The 23,237-nt window shown below is 60.7% G+C and overlaps 1 protein-coding gene across 2 annotated transcripts; it reads right to left on the reverse strand.

The window, feature by feature from the left end:
* Positions 1-1,369: 1,369 nt before the first annotated feature.
* On the reverse strand, positions 1,370-21,407 carry OTUB2 (OTU deubiquitinase, ubiquitin aldehyde binding 2). Of its 2 annotated transcripts, none has more exons than XM_062181661.1 (6): positions 21,234-21,407; positions 8,975-9,070; positions 6,782-6,900; positions 5,450-5,534; positions 4,979-5,101; positions 1,370-4,015 (listed from the first exon to the last, which is right to left on the reverse strand). In XM_062181661.1, the coding sequence occupies exons 1-6, from the start codon at positions 21,234-21,236 to the stop codon at positions 3,809-3,811; spliced, it is 633 nt and encodes a 210-aa protein (XP_062037645.1). In that variant the 5' UTR covers positions 21,237-21,407; the 3' UTR covers positions 1,370-3,808. The 2 variants fall into 2 exon arrangements, with proteins under 2 accessions (XP_062037645.1, XP_062037644.1); XM_062181660.1 differs by having other exon boundaries at positions 4,979-5,173.
* Positions 21,408-23,237: the final 1,830 nt, after the last annotated feature.

The raw sequence follows: 23,237 nt of genomic DNA on the forward strand, positions 1-23,237 counted from the left end.
GCTCCTTGGGGACAGGCTCTCCAGGCCTAGGGTGAGCCTGGAGTAAGTACCGTTGAGAAATGAGTGGCGTCCTGGGGCCGCCCCAGCCACAGGGACACCCTATTCCTGCACAGCTCAGTGAGGCTCCCAAGCAGCCGTTCACTGGAGACCACGTGCTGCTTGGATTTATGGGGTTCTGTGGATTTGAGGAGAGTGTGCACGTGGAGCTAGGTACTCTGAGCCAGGTAACAGCCGCTTCAGCCTCACGGTGGGCAAAGATGGAAGGGCGGCGGCAGGATCCCTGAGCCCCTGTGCTAAGGGCCACGGGCCTCCTGGTGCCACTGGTAACCAGTGAGCAGCACTGGTAACCATTTTTGTCCCTTCCAGCTCTTTGGACTTCCGCAGGGCCACCATGTTAGTCTTACTGTCCTTTCTTTGTGACTAAGGAAGCAAACACTGGTTAAGACAGGGTCACACGGTAGCCAACTAGCACAGCTGGGATCAGAACTCAGTGCATCTTCCTTCTGGAAGGCCTAGGGCAAGTTCAGAAAACAGTGTCCCCAAGGAATGTCCCCCCGCCCAGCGTCCACAGTGACCAGGACAAGAGGAGAAAGCAGAAAGCCGGAAGCAGGTGCCGCGGTCTGTGAGTTCAGCTCCCGACGGCTGTTAGGGATGGCAGGGACTCAGGCAGACAAGGTCCCTAGCAGCACCCGAGCCCTGGAGGCCTGAGGTCTCTTGTCACAGTGGAACTCGATCCCCTGCTGACCGTCGGTCACTGCCCTGCCCTTGCCCTCTGCAATGGCAGCCTCTTCTCTGGTGGAGGAGCTAAGCAGACAGGCTTTGAAAGACAGTGCCAGCTTTCTAGGCAGTTCTCCCCTGGCCAGCTGAGGCTCTGGTGAGGTCTACAGCAGCGCTTCCTGAGTGTCCTAGCCCCACCATTACATTCGGCGTGTCCCTCCCCAGATAATCCACCCCATAGGTAAGCCCCACAGGAAGAAGTGTTGCTCTGGCTGCGTGCCAGGTACCCCATATTAAGTCAGGAGAGGGACTGGTGGTGTGGTTCAGCTGGTTAAACCGCACCTGCGATGCTGGCATCCCATACCAGAGTGCTGGCTTGTGTCCCAGCCGCCCCACCTGTGGTCCAGCGTCCCACTAATGTATCCAGGAATACAGCAGAAGATGGCCCAAGTGTTTGAGCCCCGGCCACCCATGCAGGGGACCAGGACGGAGCTCCTGGCTCCTGGCTTCAGTCTGGCCCAGCCCTAAATGTTGCAGCCATTTGGAGAGAGACCCAGTGGATGTTCAGATCTTTCTGCCCCTCTCTGTTGCTCTGCCTTTCAAATACATAAATCTTTTCTTTTAAAAGTCAGTACAAAAGTTGTTACGGAAACCATTTTAATGCTAGGAAAATGTTTCCCCAGCTGCACAGGGCGGCTGTAGGGTTTGGCCCACATCCCACAGCCCCATCGTGCCCCCTTCCTGCTCAGGTGGCAACGTGTTTGCCTCTTGGACTCGTCTGATGGTCTCCCTGGCAGCCCCGCTGTCCGGGAAGCCGCAGAGGCACTGCCAACGTGGCTCAGCTTTCACTCGTAATTCTGGGATGTGGAGGTACTGTCTCCATTTCACAGGTGGGACTGGGGCTCAGCGAGGTCAAGTGACTTGGCCAAGGCCACGCAGAGGAAGTGGCAAAGCTGGAGATTGGAACCTGGCTGGTCTGGCTCCAGAACCCCTTTCTTGGTGCTTAAAATAGGAACCCAGTCATAAACAAGGCCAGTGCTCTTCCTGTTGGTTTACAAAGTTTCCTTTGGGAAAAAAGCCATAAAGACAGGCTCTTACAGGAAGTTGGCTCCCAGCTTTTGGTCTGGAAAGCGAGGGCTCTGCGCTTGAGGACGGAGAGCGGAGAGGAGAGCGAGCACCAGTGGGGCACTGGCAGTGACTGCGTTCATCCAGTCCCCAAGTCCCGTCCTCTCCCGACAGAGCTGCGCTTCGGGGTACAGCAGTGCACATGTGGAGGGAACGAGGGCGAAGGTTCTGTGAACGGGGAGAGGAGCGTAACCTGCCTCAGCCAGGGCCTGGCATCCTGGCCCCAAACTGGGGGGACCCCTCCCAGCATCGGAGTGGGGGCGGGCTCTGGCCCGGAAGCACAGCCCAGGAGAAGCCCCAGAGGAAGCGTGTCGGTTGGTCTGCCAGAGCGTGAGCTCTGCTTTGGGGAGCACCGGCCACCACGCGGTGCTGAGAGATGGCAGCTCCAGAGCCGCCCGGAGGAGCACTAGCGAGCCCTCGGCAGAGCCCAGGGCCTCGGGCGGGCACCTGGACGTTCACCCCCTTCAGACGGGAAATAGTGCTCTGAGGCTGGTCTGGCAAGGACACAGGACACGGGCCCCCACTCCCCCAGGGCGCCCGTCGCGGGCTGCAGCACTCCGATCCAGGGCGGGGTGGGCCACGGGCAGAGTCAGAGGTGAGGCCCAGCTACACATCGCTGTGGGGAACGGGAGAGTTCCAGCCAAGGGCCGTGTGGGAGCCAGGCCCCTGCTGGAGTAGAGCACCCTCACGTCTAAGACGGCTACTGGTTTTCAGTAAGGCAGGGTGACACAGGGATCTGAGTCCGCGGGACCCTGGGGTCCGTCCACAGGCCGGCCGCCAGCGGACTCGCAGTAGCACCAATAACTCCAGGAAATGCCTGCAGGATGAAACCTGTGAGAAGGTGGTCAGTCCAGGAAGCAGCCCAGAGGCAGCTCGCACCCTGGACCTGCCATTCCCCCCTGCAGAGGAGAGACGGCTAGCAGTGCCTCCGCCCAGCCAGCGCGGGCCCCCACTGCTGCCATCTCGCCCCCAGCGCACGACGGAGGCCTGAGGCAGCAAGATGAGGTCAGCTCAGGGGCGTGGCCCTCAGGCGGGCTCCGCCACGGGCACGGCCCCCTCTGCCGATCCCCAGAGCTTGTCTGTTCTTTCCTGGCTAACCTCTTGCCAGCCCACGAAGGCGGCAGAAGAGGGAAAGAAGCCACATAGGACAGCCTGCCAACATCTGCACAGCTCTGCTCAGCTCGGCTGTGTGAGCGGCTGCGGGTGCTGCACCCAGCTGAGCACCCGGACTGTACGATCAGGATTTGTTGGAGAGCTGCAGCGTCCGGGGCCAGCCCCTGCTCTTGCTCCAGCCTTTGTCTAGGCAGTTCCAGCCCTGAGATAGGTAGTGGGGACCCCAGCAACTTGAACTTCATGCTCAAGACCCCTTTCTGAACTTTGGCATAAAAGCTTAGGAGATGGTGGGGAAACACGCCCGGCATAAGCGTGTGGAACCACACGGAAGCTCTCCTAACGAAGCTGACCTCAACAGGCCGCACTCGGGTCAGCCGTCCACCAGGGCCAGCCTGGCAACTCTCCCTGTCGACCTGGTGGTCACGTGAAGCCAGACGGTGGCCCCCGAGCCTTTGCTCCCCTACGGACGGACCCTACCCCTGGGGAGCAGAAACCAGAGACCCTTGGTTTTATGCCCTAGGAGGTCAGTTCTGGCAGGAGCCTCCTGAGGAAGAAACAGGTGCACAGAGGGCGGGTGACCTGTCCAGGGTGTCACAGGGACAGGTGTGTAGCCAGGGGCCCTGGCTTCCTGGTCCACGGTAAGAAGGCATTGGATCCTCCGTCAAAATAAATACTAAACACAGCACCAAGTACCACTGTCCGCAGCGGGTTAGGCCTCCGTCCCCGTGGCTCTGCCAAAAGGCTGTACGTTTTCTTGCTACAGTCTAAATCGCTTAAAAAATTGAAAAGCCGAAACGTTCCACACAGAATGCAGTCCCGTTAGGTGGCAGGTTCCACTGCATGGCCTAAATAATCAATGTTTATCGGCTGCGTAAAGGATGTTGTAGTGGGATGTTTTATAGAGCAGGTAAACGGAGGGGGCGGCAGCCTCGGGGAACACGTGGTGGTTCAGGGCCGTGTCCATCTCGTCCACGTACTCCACCTGCAGGGCGATGTTCAGTGCCTGGGACAGGGCTGTGATCTGGATGTGGTCACACTCCATGGCCATGGGCTCCACTTCCTGTAAGGCCAAAGTGAACAGACAAGCCAGCTCAGGAGGGAGACCTGGTGGACGGCCCATGAGCTCGACCCTGGCCCCCAGGTCACGGTCACAGCCTCTGCGCTGGGAAGCCGCCTCCCCACAGCCCAGGGGGCAGCTGTGCCGACATCGTCATCTCGCGGCGGAAACACAGGTGCACCCAGAGCAGGCAGCACAGCTGGAAATCGCCAGAAATGCACGGATCGCACCTGGCTATTTTCTTAATTGCAGACGGACCCTCTACTGGTACCTGAGAAGGGGTCACTAACCTTGGAGACTCTAAAAGGGAGCAAGGGGTTTTTCAAAGACTCTCAGGGCTAACAGGGACCCTGTGAGACTCCAAGCTCACTGCTTCTAGAAGCCAGGCCAGTGAGTGAGCCAGGGGATGAGTCCCTAGGGGGTGGGCGGGTGGATGGTGGGTGAGTCCAGATGCTGAAGGGTGATTGTCCAGTCTTTAAATACTGGCGACTCTTTCAGATAGATAGGGAATAAGAAAGGAAAGCCTCTTTTTTTTTTTTTTTTTTTCTGCCAAGGACTACTTGGATATTTTGCAACACCATTCTCGGGTCACCCATACAAAATTACCAACTACAGCTGGCGACAGCTCACTGGATTTCGAGCTTCTCCCCCGGTTGCCTCAGCAGAATGGATTCTGCAGGCCTGGTGCAGCCCCTGGCCCAGACGGCCCCGCCCCAGCTACACAAAGACACAGGCTCGGCTGCTGCCGACCAGTTTTGAGAACCAGTGCACGAAGGGCCAGCCCAAGCCCTTAATTTTCAGTGGGGCCGTCTGAGGCCTGGAGAGGGCCGAGCGTCGGGAGCGTGCTCCCTGCCCTGTGGAGCCCGACCCACAGCCGTGATACCCACGTCCCTGGTCAGGAACCCGCGGGGGGATGAAGTCCGTAAGAGACAGAGCCCCGAGCAGGGCTCAGGCCCGAGCACCTACGTGAGTGCAGAAATCCTTGATGTCCATCTCCTCGTCGATGAAGTGGCGGAAGAAGTCGGCGCGGTTCCTGATGAAGGCGGACGTGAGCAGGCGCAGGAACTGCACGATGCGGTCCGAGGCGCCCTGGTCGTTGAACACCTTCAGCAGGCTGGACACCGAGCCGTCTTTCTCCACCAGCTCCACCACGCTGTGGAACTGCGCCCAGCCGCCATCAGCCGGGGCGAGGGCAGGCAAGACCCACCCCGGCCCCCTCTAAATCAGCCCGAGACTCTGCCGAAGCCCAGGGACCGGCTCGGGACCTCAGCCCGGAGGCACGGCCGGGGCCAGCGGCTGGGTCTCCCTCCACCGGTGTCTGGGGCAGAACGCCCCGCCACTAACCGGACAGGACGTCAATGGGGAGAGGGAGGCAGCTGAGGGCCTCTGGCCAGGGCCTGCTCCCTCTGCACTGCCAGCGGGCCCAGGCCAACTCACAGCGTTGAAGAAGTTCCGGAACTTGTGCTCCTCGAAGCCAGCGGCCAGCAGGTCATTTGGGGTCTGCAGGACACGTTCCTTGAACCTAAAGGACAGGAGACCGATGCTCACGGGGGCCACTGGGAGGCGCTGTGGCCCACACTCAGCAGGACGGTGGCTGTGCCGTCCGTGCTGTCTCCCTCCCAGGAGGGGCCCATGGAGGTGGCCACCCCATGTCACAGATGAGGAACTTGAGGCCATCACCACTCACTCTCCCCTCCCCCAGACTTGTCCCTTGATCCATGTCGCCTTCCTGGCCCCATGGTCCCTGCCTTCTCATCACCGTCTCCCACTGGGACTCGGGACCTCTGGAGAGGCCGACGCAGCCTGCTTCTCCATACCACGTCAGCGTCAGGACACGGCCATTTCCAGAGAGGTCCAGGGAGGGCCCCCGCCCACGTACCAGCCTCATCCCCCCGCGGCCACTCCCCATTTGTGCGTCACCTGTCTGCACCTGCAGCTCCCCCTGCCCACACTTAGGGTGTGCCGGCTCTGCTGTGTCCACTCTGAGAACCCAGCACTGTTACATCTCTAAGAATTTTTGCCAGGGGCTGGCGCTGTGGTATAAGAGGTTAAGCCTCTGCCTGCAGTGCCGGCATCCCATATGGGCGCCAGTCCCAGCTGCTCCACTTCCAATCCAGCTCTCTGCTATGACCTGGGAAAGCAGTGGAAGATGACGAAGTACTTGGGCCCCTGCACCTGCGTGGGAGACCCAGAGGAAGCTCCTGGCTCCTGGCTCCTGGCTTCGGACCAGCTCAGCTCTGGCCATTGCGGCCATTTAGGGAATGATCCTGCAGATGTAAGACCTCTCTCTCTCTCTCTCTCTCTCTCTCTCTCTCTCTCTCTCTCTCTCTGTTACTATGTCTTTCAAATAAATACACAAATAAACCTCTCTTTTAAAAAATTGCCTCCACGGGACAAAGGCTCCAGACAGAGCCGCCTTCTGTGCCGTTACCCTCAGATCCAGCCCGGCTAGCTTACACGCACTCAGGACCTGGGAGAGCAGGAATAACTCCAAACAGCAGGGGAAGCTTTTTTGCTTGCTGTGTTGTCTCTGGAGTGAGTCAGCAAGCGCCAAGCAGGTGCAGTGCGTCTCACCTGGGCCAACCCAGACCTCTGAGTGAAGCTGGGGTGGCAGAGGGCATGGGAGGTCGCGATTCCGCCCCCAGCTCCACCAGGGTGGGCAGCTGGGCTTCCCTAACATCAAACACCTCTGCCAGGAAGCCCTCCAGCTCACCGCCTGGGTAAGTAACCCCAGCAGAGAACACAGCCTCGAGGACCTGCCCCACTCACCTGAGGATCTCCCTGCCCTTGCCCAGCAGGGACTCCAGGTAGGAGTAGCCCAAGGCCCGGTAGAAGCAGTTGCCATCCCCTTTGGTCTTGCGGATCGCTGTGAACCGTTTGCTGAGTTCCTGGGGGAAAGGAGGACACGGGGCATTGCAGCAACTGGGCACTCGGGCACCCTGGGCACACGGGCATCCTGGGTACACAGGCATCTTGGGCACACAGGCACCCTGGGAACATGGGTATCCTGGGCACATGGCCATCCTGGGTACATGGACACCCTGGGTACACAGGAACCCTGGGCACACGGGTACCCTGGGTACACAGACACTCTGGATACATGGGCACCCTGGGTACACGGGCACCCTGAGCACACGGGCACCCTGAGCACACAGGCATCCTGGGTACACAGGCATCCTGGGTACACAGGCACCCTGGGAACATGGGCATTCCAGGCACAGGCATCCTGGGAACATGGGCACCCTGGGTACACAGGCATCCTGGGAACATGGGCATCCTGGGCACACGGGTATCCTGAGAACACGGGCACCCTGGGTACAGGCATCCTGGGAACATGGGCACCCTGAGCACACAGGCATCCTGGGTACACAGGCATCCTGGGAACATGGGCACCCTGGGTACACGGGCACCCTGGGCACTCGGGCACCCTGGGCACATGGGCACCCTGGGTACACGGGCACCCTGAGCACATGGACATCCTGGGTACACAGGCATCTTGGGCACACAGGCACCCTGGGAACATGGGTATCCTGGGCACATGGCCATCCTGGGTACACAGGCATCCTGGGAACATAGGCACCCTGGGTACACGGGCACCCTGGGCACACGGGTATCCTGAGAACACGGGCACCCTGGGTACAGGCATCCTGGGAACATGGGCACCCTGGGTACACGGGCACCCTGGGCACACGGGCATCCTGGGTACACAGGCATCCTGGGTACACAGGCATCCTGGGAACATGGGCACCCTGGGTACACGGGCACCCTGGGCACACGGGTATCCTGAGAACACGGGCACCCTGGGTACAGGCATCCTGGGAACATGGGCACCCTGGGTACACGGGCACCCTGGGCACACGGGCACCCTGAGCACACAGGCATCCTGGGTACACAGGCATCCTGGGAACATGGGCACCCTGGGCACACGGGTATCCTGAGAACACGGGCACCCTGGGTACAGGCACCCTGGGAACATGGGCACCCTGGGTACACGGGCACCCTGGGCACACGGGTACCCTGAGCACACGGGCACCCTGGGTACAGGCATCCTGGGCACAGGCATCCCGGGCAGCCCTCCAAAGGCTCCCACCAGGCCTGGCCTCCCCACGCTGCCCCTCCCTCCGAAGTGGCCTGCAGTCCCCCTTTCTGCCTTGGGGCTACAGTGAGGGTCTGGACAGCACAGAGCGGGGCTCTCCAGGGGTTGGGCGGTCCCCGCTGGCACTGACGCCATGAGGAGGCTCAGGGCTGGCGCTGGCCCATGGTAGGGGCAGGTGGCGCTCTCTGGAGACCCTGTCCTCATCTCTTCTCCAAGGATGACCCCTGGGAAAGGGAGAGCCAGCGTGCCAGCCGGCTCCAGGAAGTGCTCCCTGGGGCTGAACTCGGCCACCGCAGCCGCTGCCCAGACCCATGCGCCCGCAGGCCCAGTGCTGCCTGTCCGAGAGGAACCTGGGGGGTCCTAAGGGGCTGGGACAGCATCTTCCACTGGCACCAGAGCAAGTGCACCCTGCAGGCCGAGGCAGGGCCACCCTGCAGGCCTCCCAGCGACCGCCTCCCTCCATCGGGGCAGCAGGTGTGGGCCTTCCCTCTAGGGCCCCTGGGACACTGGCTGCGCCTACGGCTTCTGAGATCAGGCTGGCCGGGCTCCTGAACGTCCCTTGTTCAACCTCTATGCCTCAGTTTCCCCAGCGGTACAATGGGGATAACAAAAGTTCTGATCTCACGGAGTCACACTTGAGACGTGGCGAGTATGGGGAATGCTTGGGAGGGGGCTAAGCTCTCGGGAGCCGCTTTCTTGTTTTCTGACAGTGACCGGACTTCCTGCTAAAGCCAACACCGCCTGTGCCTTTAACGTGCCCGGGCGCCTGGTGCAAGCGCTCAGCCTTCCCGCCGCCAAAGCGCAGCGCCCTGCTTGCTCCCAGCCTCGGTTTGCTTTGGGACCCTCTCCCCTCCACTCTGCCTCACCTGGATTTTCCTCTGGTAAATCCTGTTTTCAGGATGGTCCCGAAGAATGGAGAGGATGTCGCATTTTTCGGATATGAGATTGAACGATGTTTCACTCTGAAAGACAGGGCACACTGTCTTGTGCGATGAACTCTAAAGCGACCGACGGGTGCACCGAGCGGCTGGCCCCCGGCTGCTGGCTCCGACCAACAGAAATGACACCTGCCCTCCCACAACGGGCACGCGCCACTGGGTCTCCAGCATCGCAGATGCCTGCCTGGCATGGGCTGTCACCCACCCGGGATGGGGACAGGGTGGCACCTTCACAGAGCAGCACCCATGGTCACAAGGAAACTCACCTTGTAGCTTACAGACTGGTTCATTTTATAGACTAGAATACGCAAACCCAACAATCTTCATGCTGCATAAGTCAAGCTCCTTTGTGTCCTCCATCCTTCCTGTCCAGCCATCCACCCACCCATGTATCCATCTTCCCATCCACCCACCCACCCACCCATCCATCCATCCACACACCCATTCACCCAACCATCCATCCACTCACCCACCCCATACACACACACACACATCCATACACACATACATACACACACACATCCATCCATACACACATACATACATCCACCCATCCTTTTATTCATGCGACAACTCCTGACCATTCAGCCCACGCCAGGCTCTATGACCCATGCTGGGGACACAGAGGTAAGAACCTCCAGCTCCCTCCCCTGGCAAGGCTCAACGTCTAGAGGAAAACAGAGGTGAGATGGAGAGGCCACCAGAGGAGGCCACACCACCTGGCACCGGCACACAGAGGTCTGGGGCTGCCAGGCAAGTTTCAGAGCTGGGAGGTCACAGAGCAGAAAGGCCATGGAGGCCAGCATCACACACCGCCTACTGGTAAGAGTTGGTACTGCAGCCAGGCGCTGACTCAATTCCAACCCGGAGAGAAGTCTCTGGGAGTCAGGGTCTCTCCAGGCCGGCAGGGGCGAGGGCAGGAGGAAGCTTCAAGGCCAGCGGGAGTGTGGGCAACCTCACTGTGTGGCCAGCTCTCCACCTTCCTGCCAGCTGGGCTCAGACAGGCAGAAGAGGCACCGGGCTCCCCGCTGCCTTGCAAGCCCTGTAAGAAGCGGCGCTGAAGCCACGGGGAGTCTAGAGTTTACGTGAGTGCCATCCCACACACAACCCACAGAGGCCACGTTTATGTGACAAAGCCTGGTGTTCACTGGCCTGGAAGTGAAAATCTCGTTTTCTATCCATTGACGGCCACTGCGCCCCCTTTGTGCCCCTGACCACAGGGCCTTTGCCTCTTGTCCTCGTCGCTGACCAGCTGATGGCCTTGACCAACACCTTCGCCCTCAGAGAGGCCTGTCGGATGCCACACCCCTTTGTCCCGCTGGAGGAGTGTGGATTTGGGACGGTTCAGCTCCTCCGAAGCTGAGCACCCAGAGACACAGAGCTGGGCACAAGATGACACAATGAGGCCCAAGTGAGTTCCAGCGCCGCTCCTGTCCCCACAGGCCGCAGGCTCCAAAGTAATGACCTCCTCTGACCCCAATTCTGTACCCAGCATCAGGACGGGGGGGGTGGGGGGCGCTGGGACTGCAGGGGCATTTCTAGGTGGCCTGGAAGTCCCCGGCTCAGGGCAGTGTGTCCCGCTGTCTGCATCTCTCACTCGCCTGATTCCTCAGGGCACCTCACAGGGCCTGGCCCAGAGGAGGGGATGAGACGTTAAGTGAATGAATAAAAGTCACCTCCTCCGTGAAGCCTCTCTGGGCTCCCTATCCGACCTGAGTCAGACTCGGGCTTGGACTCACATTTTACCTGTCCTCTCCCTTTCTGGGGACCCAAATGTGCCCCCTCAGCTTTGTTGGGGAGAAACTTCCTACAGGAAATAGCACGGAAGGAACGTCATATTTCTCCCTCCTTCTTCCTGCCTTTAATGCAGATGCGATGTCTACTTTACAGCAGCCACTCTGTGATAATGAGGTTGAAAGCCAACACGTGGAGGATGGTCTGATAATTTGTTGCTACTCTAAGCCCAAGAGGTCTGAATTAATAACAGGTGCCATTACTGTGTACCTACTGCATGCGAGCTCTGAGCAGAGGCGTGCCTACCCCATTATCTCTGCTACTTCCCACAACCACCTTGTGAGGTACACACTGTTATACTTGGAGCCCTGTGCAGGAAGTGATTTAGCACAGATCTGGCCAGCTCGGCTGTCCGAGGATTCTCTCCACGGCAGCGCTGGGCAGGCAGAGTCCTGGGTCCGGAGCTGACCACTGCCGATCCCCGGGGAATGTTCTGTGCCGGGCAGTCGGGGCCTCCCCACTCTCAGGCCTCCCCAGACAGGGGACAGTGCAGCTCTGCCCCAGCTCCCAGCCAAAGACCCCAGCTCAGGGGCCCAGTGTCTGAGAGGTGCCTGCCACAGCCAGGGTGCTGGGGACAACCTACGGGGGACGCCCAGATGCGCGCTAGGTTTTTTTCCTTTTTCTTTTTTTGCCAATGCCTGAACACAAACATTTGATCATTTACTATAAAAACATTTTGCACACTGCTACCCAGACACCGAACACGCTCTGACAAGAGCTACCACTCTGTGCCAAACGTGTTTCCTGCACACCACGATGACGCTTTCTTCTTAACCAGAGGCGGGGTTGGACGTACCCTGAGCACACACGCACGAATGCTCACTAGCACCACAGGAAACACGGCCTGGCTACCGTCAAGCTGTGGGTAATGGGGAAACTGAAAAGAAACGCATCCATCTCTGGTTTCCTGCAGGGAAACGTTACAGGACAACTGGTAAACCTCACCCGCCAGGCTGTCCTCCACCCCCAAAAAGGCCAACATCCTCACAAAAAATGAGAGATCCGCCATCGGGGCAGCATCCAAGTTTTGGGGTTCGTCTACTGCTTTCCTGTACCCTACAGCCTTATCATTGCCAGAGCTCGCACCCTGGCCCCACCCCTTCCCCACGCTGGATCCCTGACGCTGTCCTAACTTGCAGTCTCCCGGAACCAGCCTTCGGGTTTGCATCCGACAGCACTGGGTCAAGTCTCTTCCACAGGAGACCTCGGCCCCCATGCAGCCCCTCTGTCTGCAGAGAGCCGGTCACAGGCCCGGAGCTGCCACCTGGTGGGCCCTCGTCCCCAGTGAGCAGCGCAGGGGGAGCTGGAAGGGGAAGTGAAGAGGACCCGGGTCGCCCTCCCCACGGGCGGATTTGTCAGGCCTCCCTTAAACAGCAAGAAAGGAACTAAAGCTCAAAAGCCAAAAGCCGGCCAACTCCGGAATTCTCCTTGGGTTGCCCGCATAGCCAGGGACAGACGATCGGCTCCAGTTCCGGTTCTGCAGACGGTCACGGGGAGCACCGTGTCTCTGACGTCACCGGGAAGGCCGCACGCCTCCTCGGCAGCATCCCAGCACAGCCTGCCCTCCAAAGCGGGAAACCAGGCGTTAAAACAAAGGACGTCCACGGCGCCAACTGGAGGCCATCTCCTTCCTGGGATCCTCCCTGTGTGCCGGCCCGGTCCGGCTGGAGTTTTGCGCCCTTGGTGACCCGGGTCCGGCAGCTCCACGGCTGGGAGTCCCCGGGGGTCGGCAGTGGTCGGCTCCGGACCCAGGACTCTGCCTGCCCAGAGCTGCCGTGGAGAGAATCCTCGGGGTCCCCATCCCCCTCAGAGGCCGGTGTCGCACTAGGGTCCTCATCGCCCACGTCAGGAGCGAGTCATTCAGGCCCCCTCGGCCTTCACTTCACACCTTCCAACCGTGGCAGGAGGCTGGCGGCTCTGCAGTCGCCCTGGGCCGCCGCCTCCTTGCTCCTCGCTCCTCCCTCCTGAGGAGTGGGCAGACCTCGGACTCGAACCTCAAGTCATTCCAGCTTCATTCGCTGCCTTTTTTGGAAAGGCCGAGAGAGGGGTCTCCCATCCGCTGGTTCACTCCCCAGATGCATTTGCCGCAATGGCTAGAGCTGAGCTGAACCATAGCCAGGAGCCAGGAGCTTCTTCTGGGTCTCCCACGTGGGTGCAGGTGCCAAGGACCCGAGCCGTCTTCTGCTGCCTTCCCAGGTGCATTAGCAGGGAGCTGGATCAGAAGCAGAGAGGCTGGGACTCGAACAAGCGCTTAAATGGGCTGCCGGCTCCTGCGCCCCAACACTCACGCCTGTGTCTGTCTTTTAAAGCCCAGAGTTGCATATGTGCGGGTTTTGGGCCTGCATACACGTCACCCTGGAGATGCCGTGAGGTCTCCCTGTCCTCACTCCACACTGCGTAGGCTCCCGGGTGACGGTGCCGCGAGTTAGCTCCAGTGCCCCTGCTAGTCTCCGGTGTGCCGAATCAGGGCACCTGGGGGACAAGCAGGTTTGCACACCTCTAGGATCACCCGCAGCCCGAGGAGGTCCTCGCCCTGCCCCTGCCAACACAGCGGGGGCAGCACGAGAGACACAGAGCTCGGCCCACCCTCCACTCATGAGCCGTTGTCCGAGCCATCCCCCAGGATCGACAGGTGGTGGACCTTTGGGGGGGGGGGGCTAGTGGGAGGTCCGTAGGCCACTGGGGGCACTGCCCTTGGAAGGAGTAGGTGGCTCTCCTGGCTCCCTGAGTTAGGTGTCGCCGGACGGCTGCCACAAAGGAGTAATCTGGCCCTCCGGCCTCTCTGGCTTCCCTCTGATAATGAAATCTGGGAAGTCACCTGACCCCAGGTCCTCCCTCGAGCCAGCTCAAGTGGGCGCCACGCCCCTAACCTCCAGTCCCATGAGCCACCTGACCTCCTGTGTGTACGTTGTGACCCAGCCTCAGGAATTTCATGGTAGCCATGGAAAATGGGCTAGAACACTAACCCGCAGACCAGGGACAAGGCCCGGGGGTTGACCTTGGCTGACCATAATCGGGGTCAGCTTTTTAAACCGTGGCTGTGGAGGTCCAGGGAGTGATGGAGAAAGAAGAGACGGGCAGGTTGTGCCTGACTGTCCTGTCTGACCTCATCGGGCCACACGAAAGGATTTAGATCTTTAATTGCTGGTTCGCAAATAGACACTAATTAATGAAGTCAGACGGATGGCACCTCGACCGGGAAACAGTTTTTAGCACGTTGAGGCAAGGAACACGTTTCACAACAGGCTGGCTCAGGCTCACGCCTTGCCTGGGAGCCCCCCCCCGCCCAACGTGCCCTTGTTCAGGGCCTCTGTGTGCACTGCACCTGCAGCTCTGGCTCTGGGGCATTCGGCCTCCCTGTGGGGCCCAGGGAAGCCCGACCCACACTGGGAGGCAGCCTCGCTAAGCAGGTCCGGCTCCTAGTAGCACAGCCCGGCACCAGCCTGGCCTCGGCTACCAGCTCCTTCCCAGAGGAGGTCGCAGCCTCCGGGCTCCCCTCCAGCAGGGCAGGGGTCAGCATCAGGCCGCCCTGTCCTTCCTCTCAGGGGCCGGTCACTTCCAGCCGTTCACCAGGGCTCCAGTCCCGGCCTTACCCATCTGGAGTTGGGGTCTCCACGTGGTCTATTACAGGGGCTGGAAGGAAATGTCTTTAAACATCTGCCTTGGAGGGGGGCTGGCACTGTGGCACAGCAGGTTAAGCCACTGCCTGTGACACTGGCATCCCATACGAGCACCGGTTCGAGTCCCAGCTCCTCCACTTCTGATCCAGCTCCCTATTAACATGTCTGGGAAAGCAATGGAAGATGGCCCAAGTGCTTGGGCCCCTGCCACCCACGTGGGACTGGATGAAGCTCCTGGCTACTGGTTTCAGATCTTCACAGCTCCAACCATTGCGGCCACCTGGGGAATGAACCAGCAGATGGAAGATCTCTCTCACCCTCTCTCTGTAACTCTGCCTTTCAATAAATAAAATAAATCTTAAAAAGAAATCTGACTTGGGATATGACATGTAATACACACATAGAATATGCTGTATAGGGACCGGCGCTGTGGTGCAGTGGGTTAGCGCCCTGGCCTGCAGCGCTGGCATCCCATATGGGCACCGTTTCGAGACCTGGTTGCTCCACTTCCAATTCAGCTCCCTGCTATGGCCTGGGAAAGCAGTGGAGGATAGCCTGGGTCCTTGGGCTCCTGCACCTGTGTGGGAGACCTGAAGAACCTCCTGGCTCCTGACTTCGGATCAGCGCAGTTCTGGCCATTGCAGCCAACTGGGGAGTGAACCATCGGATAGAGGACCTCTCTTTCTCTCTCTGCCTCTCCTTCTCTCTCTGCGTAACTGTGTAACTCTGACTTGCGAATAAATAAATAAATCTTTAAAAAAAAGAATATGCTGTGTAATACACAGATGGAGACTGATACCCACATGGAGTATGGCACACATGTTGTCATGTGAGGCACGTGTGATGCACATGCGGAGTGTGACATGTACTACATATATGGGTAGGACTGTAGTACACGTATGGAACATTGCACGGAACACATGTATGGAGTAGGGTGTGTGATACATACAAGAAGTATGAGATGAGATACACGTATGAGGTGTGTCATGTAGCACGTGTCTGGAGTGCTGGAACGTGTTGCAGAGATGGGCTGCGTGTGATCAGAGACATCTGGAGGCCACGGATCCAGGGGAGACCTGTTGTCCCGCGTGAGTTTCCCGTGGCTGCCCGGAGCCTTCAAACAGCACACACTTATTATCTTACGGTGCCGGAGGTCCGGAGTCGAGAGCTGGCTCCCGGCTAAGCCAAGATGACACAGCGCCGCGTGCCCTGGGGAGGCTCCAGTAGGACCCGCCTCCCTGCCTTCTCCACGCCTGGAGGCCCCCTGCTGGCCTCCCACGGGCTCTGACACCCCGCCCCCCATGGGCTCTGACACCCTGCCGCCCACTGGCTCTGACGCCCCGCACCCCACGGGCTCTCATGCCCCGCCCCCCACAGGCTCTCACGCCCCACCCCCCGTGGGCTCTGACGCCCCGCCTCCCACCTGGAAAGGACTCCAGCGGCCGTATCATCCCCCCTCCCTGACACCTCAGGCTGCTCTCCCCATCCCTTAACTTAACTTCCTCTGCAAAGTCCTCTTGCCGGGGGCGCAGGAGGTGGACATCCTGGTGGGCAGGGGCCAGCCTCCTCACGCCCCTGCTCTGCTGTCCAGCTCGTCACCCGCTCCCCTCCTTCAACGCCTGCACTCCAACAGCCTCGGCTCTTCATCTCTGGCCCTGGTCTTTCCCTAGGACTGCAGTCCCCGGATGTCCGAGCAGTGTCTGAACTCACCTGTCCCTGAACCCTCTCCTGTCCCACCTGACCCCTTCCCTCCCTTCATCCAGCCAGAGCTCGCCCCCGAGGCCCGGGAGCCCTCTTCCAGTCTCTCTCCCCTCACTGGCTCTGCTCCTGGGTCCAGTCCGAACCGCCACCATCACCCTTCAGAGGAGCTGCAACACCACGTCGCTGCCTGACCTCCTGGCTTTCACTCCTGCCTCAATCCTGACCCATTCTCCACGCACGGCCTGAGTGTCCCCTCCCGACCGCGAGATGAAACTGCCATCGCAACTGTACTCAAAGGAAGGGGCTTTACGGGGGGTTTGGGGCCCGATGGCTCAGCCTCTGGGAATGGACTAAGGCCATTGTCAGGGAACGCCCCCCCCCCCCCCAGCTCTCTCTCTCTCCCCCTCTCTGCTCTCCCTCCCATGGGATGCCTGCTTGTTGGGATGCAGCAAGAAGCCCTCAACATCTCCCGGGACCCTCCTGTTGGACTTCCCAGCTCCAGAACTGTGAACCTAGTGTGTTGCACTGCTATTACAAACTCCCTAGTCTGTGCTATTCTGTCACAGCAGCACACCAGACCAAGACGTAACACTGGTACCAGGAGCGGGGTGCTGCTTAGCGAACTCCTAACCAGGTAAGTGGTACAGGAACTGGGCAGGGTAGAGGCTGGGAAAGACCTGTGCTGCTGCTGTGAGTGACGCATTCCGGGTGATTCTGGTGAGGCCCAGGAGAGGAGGGGAGCTGGGGGGAGAGTGAACCCCTTTAGGGGCCCTGAGTGGCCCCAGCTGGGATGCTGGCAGAACTATGGACAGCAGAGGCCACTCTGAGGAGCCCTCCGACGGCAGTAAGGAACTGGGCACTGGACACTGGAGAAAGGGCCGTCCTTGTTACACAGGGCAGAAGACTGGCTGAGCCGCGCCCACGCCTGGGGGCATGGCCGAAATCGCTGTCTGGAGGCAGAAGTCCCGAACCAGCAGAGGATGCTGTGCGGCTCCTTTTAACCACAGAGAGAAAAACGGGAGCGGAGAGAGGCTCTTCAAGGTGGGATTCGTAGTCAAAAGGGAAGCACAGCAGAAGGATTTGGAAACACAGCCTGGCCGTGTAAAGAAAGAGAAGAGAGTCATTCCGAGAGCAAGCAGAGGAAGCCAGCGCTATTTCAGAGATGTTGGGGGCCTGGGGGAGGCTCCCAGACCTCAGCCCCTGCGGCCCAGGGCCACTCCCTGCACTCCAGTGCAGCCGCTCCTGGGCCACTGAGGAAGCCCCTGCGGCCTCGATGCGGCTTGGGCTGCTGCACGGAGGCACAGTCAGCACGGGAGTGACCACGAGGTGCTCGCTCTGCAGGCTCCCAGAAGGCAAGAGCTCCGGGGCCACGGCGCCTCCATGTAACTCTCAGGAAGATGCTGTGGACAGCGTGGAGGCCCACGCAGAAACTTGCCACGGGGTGGAGTCGCTGCCCAGTCCCCACGAGGGGAACGCCCAGTGGAGCCAGGGGAGAGGAGCCACCACTGAGACCCCAGAACTGTCGAGCCATCAGCGTGGAACCCCCGCCCGGAAGAGCTGCAGGCACCAGACTTCCCTGAGCGCGCTCCCACGTGGGCTGAGCCCAGCAAAGCCACCCGGCGGGGCTGCCCGAGGCCGTGGGGGCCCAGTTCCTGCCCAGCGTGAATGCTGCCCACCTTGCTGGGCCCACCTGGGCCCAGCCACGCCTTTCTTCCTGCCTACTTCTCCCTTTGGGAATGGAAATGTCGGTCCTCCGCTGTCCCGGGCGTCCTCGGCGGGCACGTCGCGTGCTCGATTCCACGGGCTTGAAGTGCAAGTGGCTGTGCCTCGCTCGGGGCGAACCCTGCCTCGGGTCTCAGCCATAACTGACTCAGGTGAGACCGGACTTGGGGCTTTTGAGCCGGTGCTGGGAGGAGGCAGGATGCTTGGGCTACTGGGATGGGAGGAGTGTATTTCTCAGGTGAGAAGGACAGGTGGTTGGGGGCTGGGGGCGGGATGCTGTGGCTGGAATGGCCTTTAAGAGGGTTCCGCCCTCATCCCTGCTGCTGCCGCGAGGGAGCGCTTAACCCCTGCCCTGCTCGCCCCCTGCCCTGCTCGCCCCCTGCCCTGCTCGGCCCCTGCCCTGCTCGGCCCCGCCCTTTGGATGTTATGATGCGGCCAGGAGCCCTCAACAGGTGCGGGCGCCTGGGTGTTGGACAACCTGGCTTCCCAGCCTCCAGAACCGTGAGCCGCTCAACTTCCGGTAAGTTTCCAGTCTGTGGCAATAGCATGGAGCAGGCTAAGACACCTGGAGTGGCTTCCTACGGCTTCCTCTACTTAGGACAACTCACAGCCTCCCAGGCGGGACCCCCAGGACCCCGGTCCACCCCAGTCCCCTCACTCCTGTCACCGTGGCCCTCATTCTGTTCCACCCACGTCCACCTCAGGGCCTTAGCACATGCTGTTCCAGCTGGCTGGCTGCTCCCCCGCCCCTGCACACCACTCGGGTGACGTCACCTCCTCCAAGATGCCGTCCCTGACCATCCTGTCTGAAGCTGCCCCTCCCGCCTCCCTGTCACCTTTCATCAGGGAGGGTGCACATTCTGGCTTCCCCCACAAGAATGTCACCCCACCAGGGCGGGGCCGTGGCCTCTCTGCTGGATGCCCAGGTCCTGGCACACAGCAGTCCTCCAAATATGTGTCCGGCAGGCTGGCGCTGTGGTGCAGCAGGCGTAGCCACCACCTGCCATGCCGCACCCCACACGTGCCCTGGTTCGAATCCCGGCTGCTCTGCTTCCTAACCAGTCCCCGCCAGTGGGCCTCTGCACCCACGTGGCCATTTGGGGAGTGAACCAGTGGATGTAAGATCTCTCTCTTTCTGCCTTTCAAATAAAATAAAATAAATCTCACAAAAACCAGCGTGTCTCACGCATCATGGGGTGGACGCTGTCTCCAGGATGTACCCTGACACCTCTGAATGCTATCTTATTTGGGAAGGGGTCACTGCGGCTGTCCTGAGCTGAGGTCACGCTGGGGCAGGTGGGCCCCTAATCCCGCATGACTGGCACCCTGGTCAGAAGGGGACATGGGGACAGCGCACACACAGGGAACACCCAGTGGAGACAGAGCTGTGCTCCCATAGTGCCTGCCTGGAGCCTTCGCGGGGAGCATGGAACTGCCCACCCTGGAGCCTGGGCTCCTACTGCCCGGAGCCAGGGGAGAAGCAGTCCCGGAGGTTCTCCCCCACTCTGCGGCCCCTGCCGACCACACAGCGAGTGAAGGGCTCAGCAAACGGAGGCGCAGGTCTCGCCCTGCAGCCCTGTGTCTACTGCGGAGGGACTGCCCAAGCCAGTCTCCGCTGACCTGTCAAAGACAGGGAGTTTGAAACAGGAAGGCCAAGCAGGGGCTCTGTCCAAGGACATGCTCATCCGTCCCCAACACCCACCCCAACTCACCACCAACCATGCCAGGACAACTCAGTCGACACAAAATCACGTGGCCCATGGTGCCCGGCACACAGTAGGTGCCTTGTGAGCCAAAGAGACTCCTCACACACCTCCTGCTCCCCAGAGTTCCCAAGCAGCTGCCCTGTTTGGGAGGCAGGCACCCAGGTCCCCACGGAGGGGTGGCAGTATGGTGCTCTGACCCCACCTGTCCCCTAACTTGGGAGAGTCTGGCTGGGTGCGAGGCAGAGCCAGGGACCCGCATAGCACAAAGGGCAGAAGGTGAGTCCCAGCATCCAGGTCGCTCTCAGTCCCCCGGGGTGGTCAGCGGGCAGGCCAGCCTCCAGGTACCACGGCGTGACTAAAGCTGTCACCACCCCAGCTCCCTCCCTCGCGGCTCAGTGATGCCCGGTCGCCTTCCAGGAGCAGCACAGCCAGGTAAGACCTTGGGCCCCAGGCAGAAGCAGGAAAGGGGTCCTTCCAGGTGTCCCAGGGCCCCTGGCCATGCCCCAGCCCAGCTGGATTGTGAGGGACAGCCCGGCTCAGGTGCCCTGGCTGCCACCCACGTAGCACCCAGAACCTGCCTGGCCGTGACCACGCTCTGACCCGAGCCCCAGCCCAGCAGCATCCTGCACCACTGACCCATTTTCCTGCCCAGTCATGGGAGGGAGGAAACCAAGCCCACGGTCCTCATGGCAGCCCATTGAAGGGATGTGCAAAATGGCAAAGCCTCTGGCTTTCCAAGGGGTAGAGGTGAGACGGCTGAACCAGAGCTGTGTGGCCCCAAGCCAGGCCACCAGCTGCCACCCTCTGCGAAGGGCCTTGGGGAGCCACTCACATCCAGCCCCCTGCAGGATGCCTGTCCCCAGGGGCACCCTGGCAGGTAGGCCGATTCAACACAAAGAGCACTGGTCTTGGAGTTTAAGTTCAAGTCCAAGTACCAGTCCCTTCCCTGTCTGGTCTCAGTTCCTCCACTCTCACACCAGCCCAGGGTCTGGCCTGGCTCAGGGGGTACCCGGAGCCGCACTGCTCCACCGGACTCTGGATCAGGGGTCTTTCTTGTCTGCGTTTCGGGACCCCCAACTCATGCGCCTCACTGTGCGTGGATCTGAACTCAAAGACCTGCGGACGTCCGAGCCTGGGTGGACGTCTGGCCGCGAACAGAGACAGGCGACCTGGCCACTGGTCAGCCTCTGGGTCCACTCATGGACTGGCTGGGGAGCCGGGGGCTGGGGAAGGGGGTCTTCCATGGCGGAGCCCTCGGGTCGGTGGGTGGGGCCGTGAGCTGCCCACTGGGACACTTAACAAAGAGCGGGCGACCCGCAGCCGCGGGGCCTCCTGGTCCCGCTCCAGTCCAGGGCACCTACCTGGTGCCTTGGGGCCGGCACCCTCGGGGCCACCTGGGGCGGACTTGAAGTGGGGGGCAGCGGGCCGAGCCGGCTCTCCCTGGTGGGACGTGCACGGGCGACAGATGAACGCGCCCCCGGGGTTCCCCGCACTCCCGGGGACCCGAAAGCCGTGGGGACAGCGCCTGGAACTGAGTCCGCCGCCTGACCCCCGGCCCGCGAGTGCACATGCGCCCTGGCGGCGACCCCGCCCACAGTGTTCCCTTCCCGCTCCCCCTTCGCGGTTCCCCCCACGACCACTGACCATAGTGACCGGAGCCGCCGGGCCAGGTTCCGCCCCAGAGAGGAGCGATCCGGTGCCGGAGGAAGCCACGGGAGGTGCTGGCCGGCTCCGCCGTTGGGTCGGGCGGCGGGGCCCTCGAGGGCGCTGGGGTGAGTGGGGAATACACCCGACCGCTCCGCAAACCAAAGGCTAGCCCTCCACTGTGTCCCAGCAAGACACACGCCCCGCGATTGACGTCGGAAGCGGGCAATCAGAAGCCGGGACACTGGACGTCACAGAAAGTGGGTGGGACTTCACGCGGTCTCAGCCTATGCTTTAGGGCCCATTTGACAGGAGACCGCCCCCTTTTAAAGACACAGAAAGCTTTTAAGTAGCTAGGGAGTTCTCCCAACCCAGAAAGACAGGTAGGTCCTCCTTTGAAAAGGCTGAAGGGCTTTTGAGCCAAACTGCAAATTGAAGTCCTCTGAAAGAGTAGCTGCCCTCATTAATTCATAAACAAGGTCGCATAAGCATAGTTTGCTCAAGATGAGAGGCCGGGCACTTAGGGAGCACGTGTCCAGGAAGATGAAGTCACCCACCTGCTCCCGTGTGGCTTCTAAACAATCTTTCACCACCGTGCACCCATCAATCAGCGGTCGCCGCGCACCCAATTAAGGTTTGCAGGCGAGCGGACCTCCGCGGCGGCTGACGCTGCGGCCGCGGGCGAGTCGGGCGGCCCACGCCGCGCCCCCGCTCCTCACCTGGGCGCAGACGCGGCCACTCACAGTTCTGCGGGCGGGGGCGGGGCTCCCTGCGCGGCCCCTCGGGGCTTCTGCTTGGGGGTCTTCAGCTTAGGGCGGTGCGGGAGAACTCCAGCAGCCCCCTGCCCAGGCACGCGGCTGGGCTCTTGTCTTCCACGCTGGCCTCATTTCCTGGGTGTGGGGTGTGGGGGGTCCACAGAGGCCCCAGGGCCAGGCGCTGCACCGGCCACGTTTTCCCAGCTCCAGGGGAACAGAGCAGCTGCCATGAGCCCCAACACCCAATGTGTATCCTCCCAACGTCCACCCAAAACTGTGGGGTGGGTCCTGCTGTTACAGCCCCTGCTTTACAGACGGGGAAACTGAGGCACGGGGAGATGAAGGTTGGTGCGCGGATCCACGCGGCACACACCTGAGTCACTCAGCCCCCAGGCAGTGTGAGTCCAGCGCTGCTTGTATTTTGTTTGTATTTGAGAGGCAGCGAAGCCGGGAGAAGCAGACAGAGCACTCTTGTCGGCTGGTTCACTCGTCAAATGCCTGCAACAGCGGGGGCTGAAGCTGGGAATTCAGTCCACATCTCCCACGTGGACGCAGGAACCAGTGGCTTGAGCCATCAGCACTGCCTTCCAGGGTCTGCAGGAGCAGGAAGCGGTTGTCAACAGCCAGGAGCCCAGGCACTCCGATGTGGGATGCAGGATCCTGGCCACCATGCTAAGTACTAAGCCAAGTACCCGGCCCCAGAACCTCGATTCACTTGGAGGATGATGGCTCAAGTACTCAGGCCCCTGGACCCATGTGGGAGGCCCAGATGGAGTCCCTGGCTCTCGGCTTCAGTCCGGGACATAGTGGCCATTTGGGGAGTGAACCAGTAGATGGAACATCTCTCTCTCTCTCTCTCTCTCTCTCTCTCTCTCTCTCTGTAACTTTGCCTTTCAAATAGATACATCTCTTTAAAAAAGAAAAAGAGGAATGCCCCAAATGGAAGAGCAGGAGAAAGCATCAGCGATGGGGCGTGGGAGGGGACAGCACTGGGGAGGACCTTAGAGAGGATTCTAGTGGATTCTAGAACTCGGACGGACCAGTCTGACTGGAGTCCTCCAGACAGGGCTGGAGAGGTGGCCAGGGCCAGATCCCACAGGCCCCATGGGTACTGGGAGGGGTTTGAACTTAAAGGCAATAGGGAGCCATGAAGGAGCAAGGGGAGGGTGGCCATGGTCTCTGACGCCTGTATGCTGTGTGACCTCTGGCAAGTTACCGCACCTCTCTGGGCCTGGGTGCTCCGTCTCAG

This window comes from Lepus europaeus, chromosome 22 (genome assembly GCF_033115175.1).
Source record: "Lepus europaeus isolate LE1 chromosome 22, mLepTim1.pri, whole genome shotgun sequence".
Taxonomy (NCBI): domain Eukaryota; kingdom Metazoa; phylum Chordata; class Mammalia; order Lagomorpha; family Leporidae; genus Lepus; species Lepus europaeus.

Coding starts and splice junctions, on each gene's coding strand:
- OTUB2 (XM_062181660.1), bottom strand. Junction 6,901..8,974: donor TTTACCAGAGGAAAATCCAG/GTGAGGCAGAGT, acceptor CCTTTCCCCCAG/GAACTCAGCAAACGGTTCAC. Junction 5,535..6,781: donor AAGGGCAGGGAGATCCTCAG/GTGAGTGGGGCA, acceptor CCTGTCCTTTAG/GTTCAAGGAACGTGTCCTGC.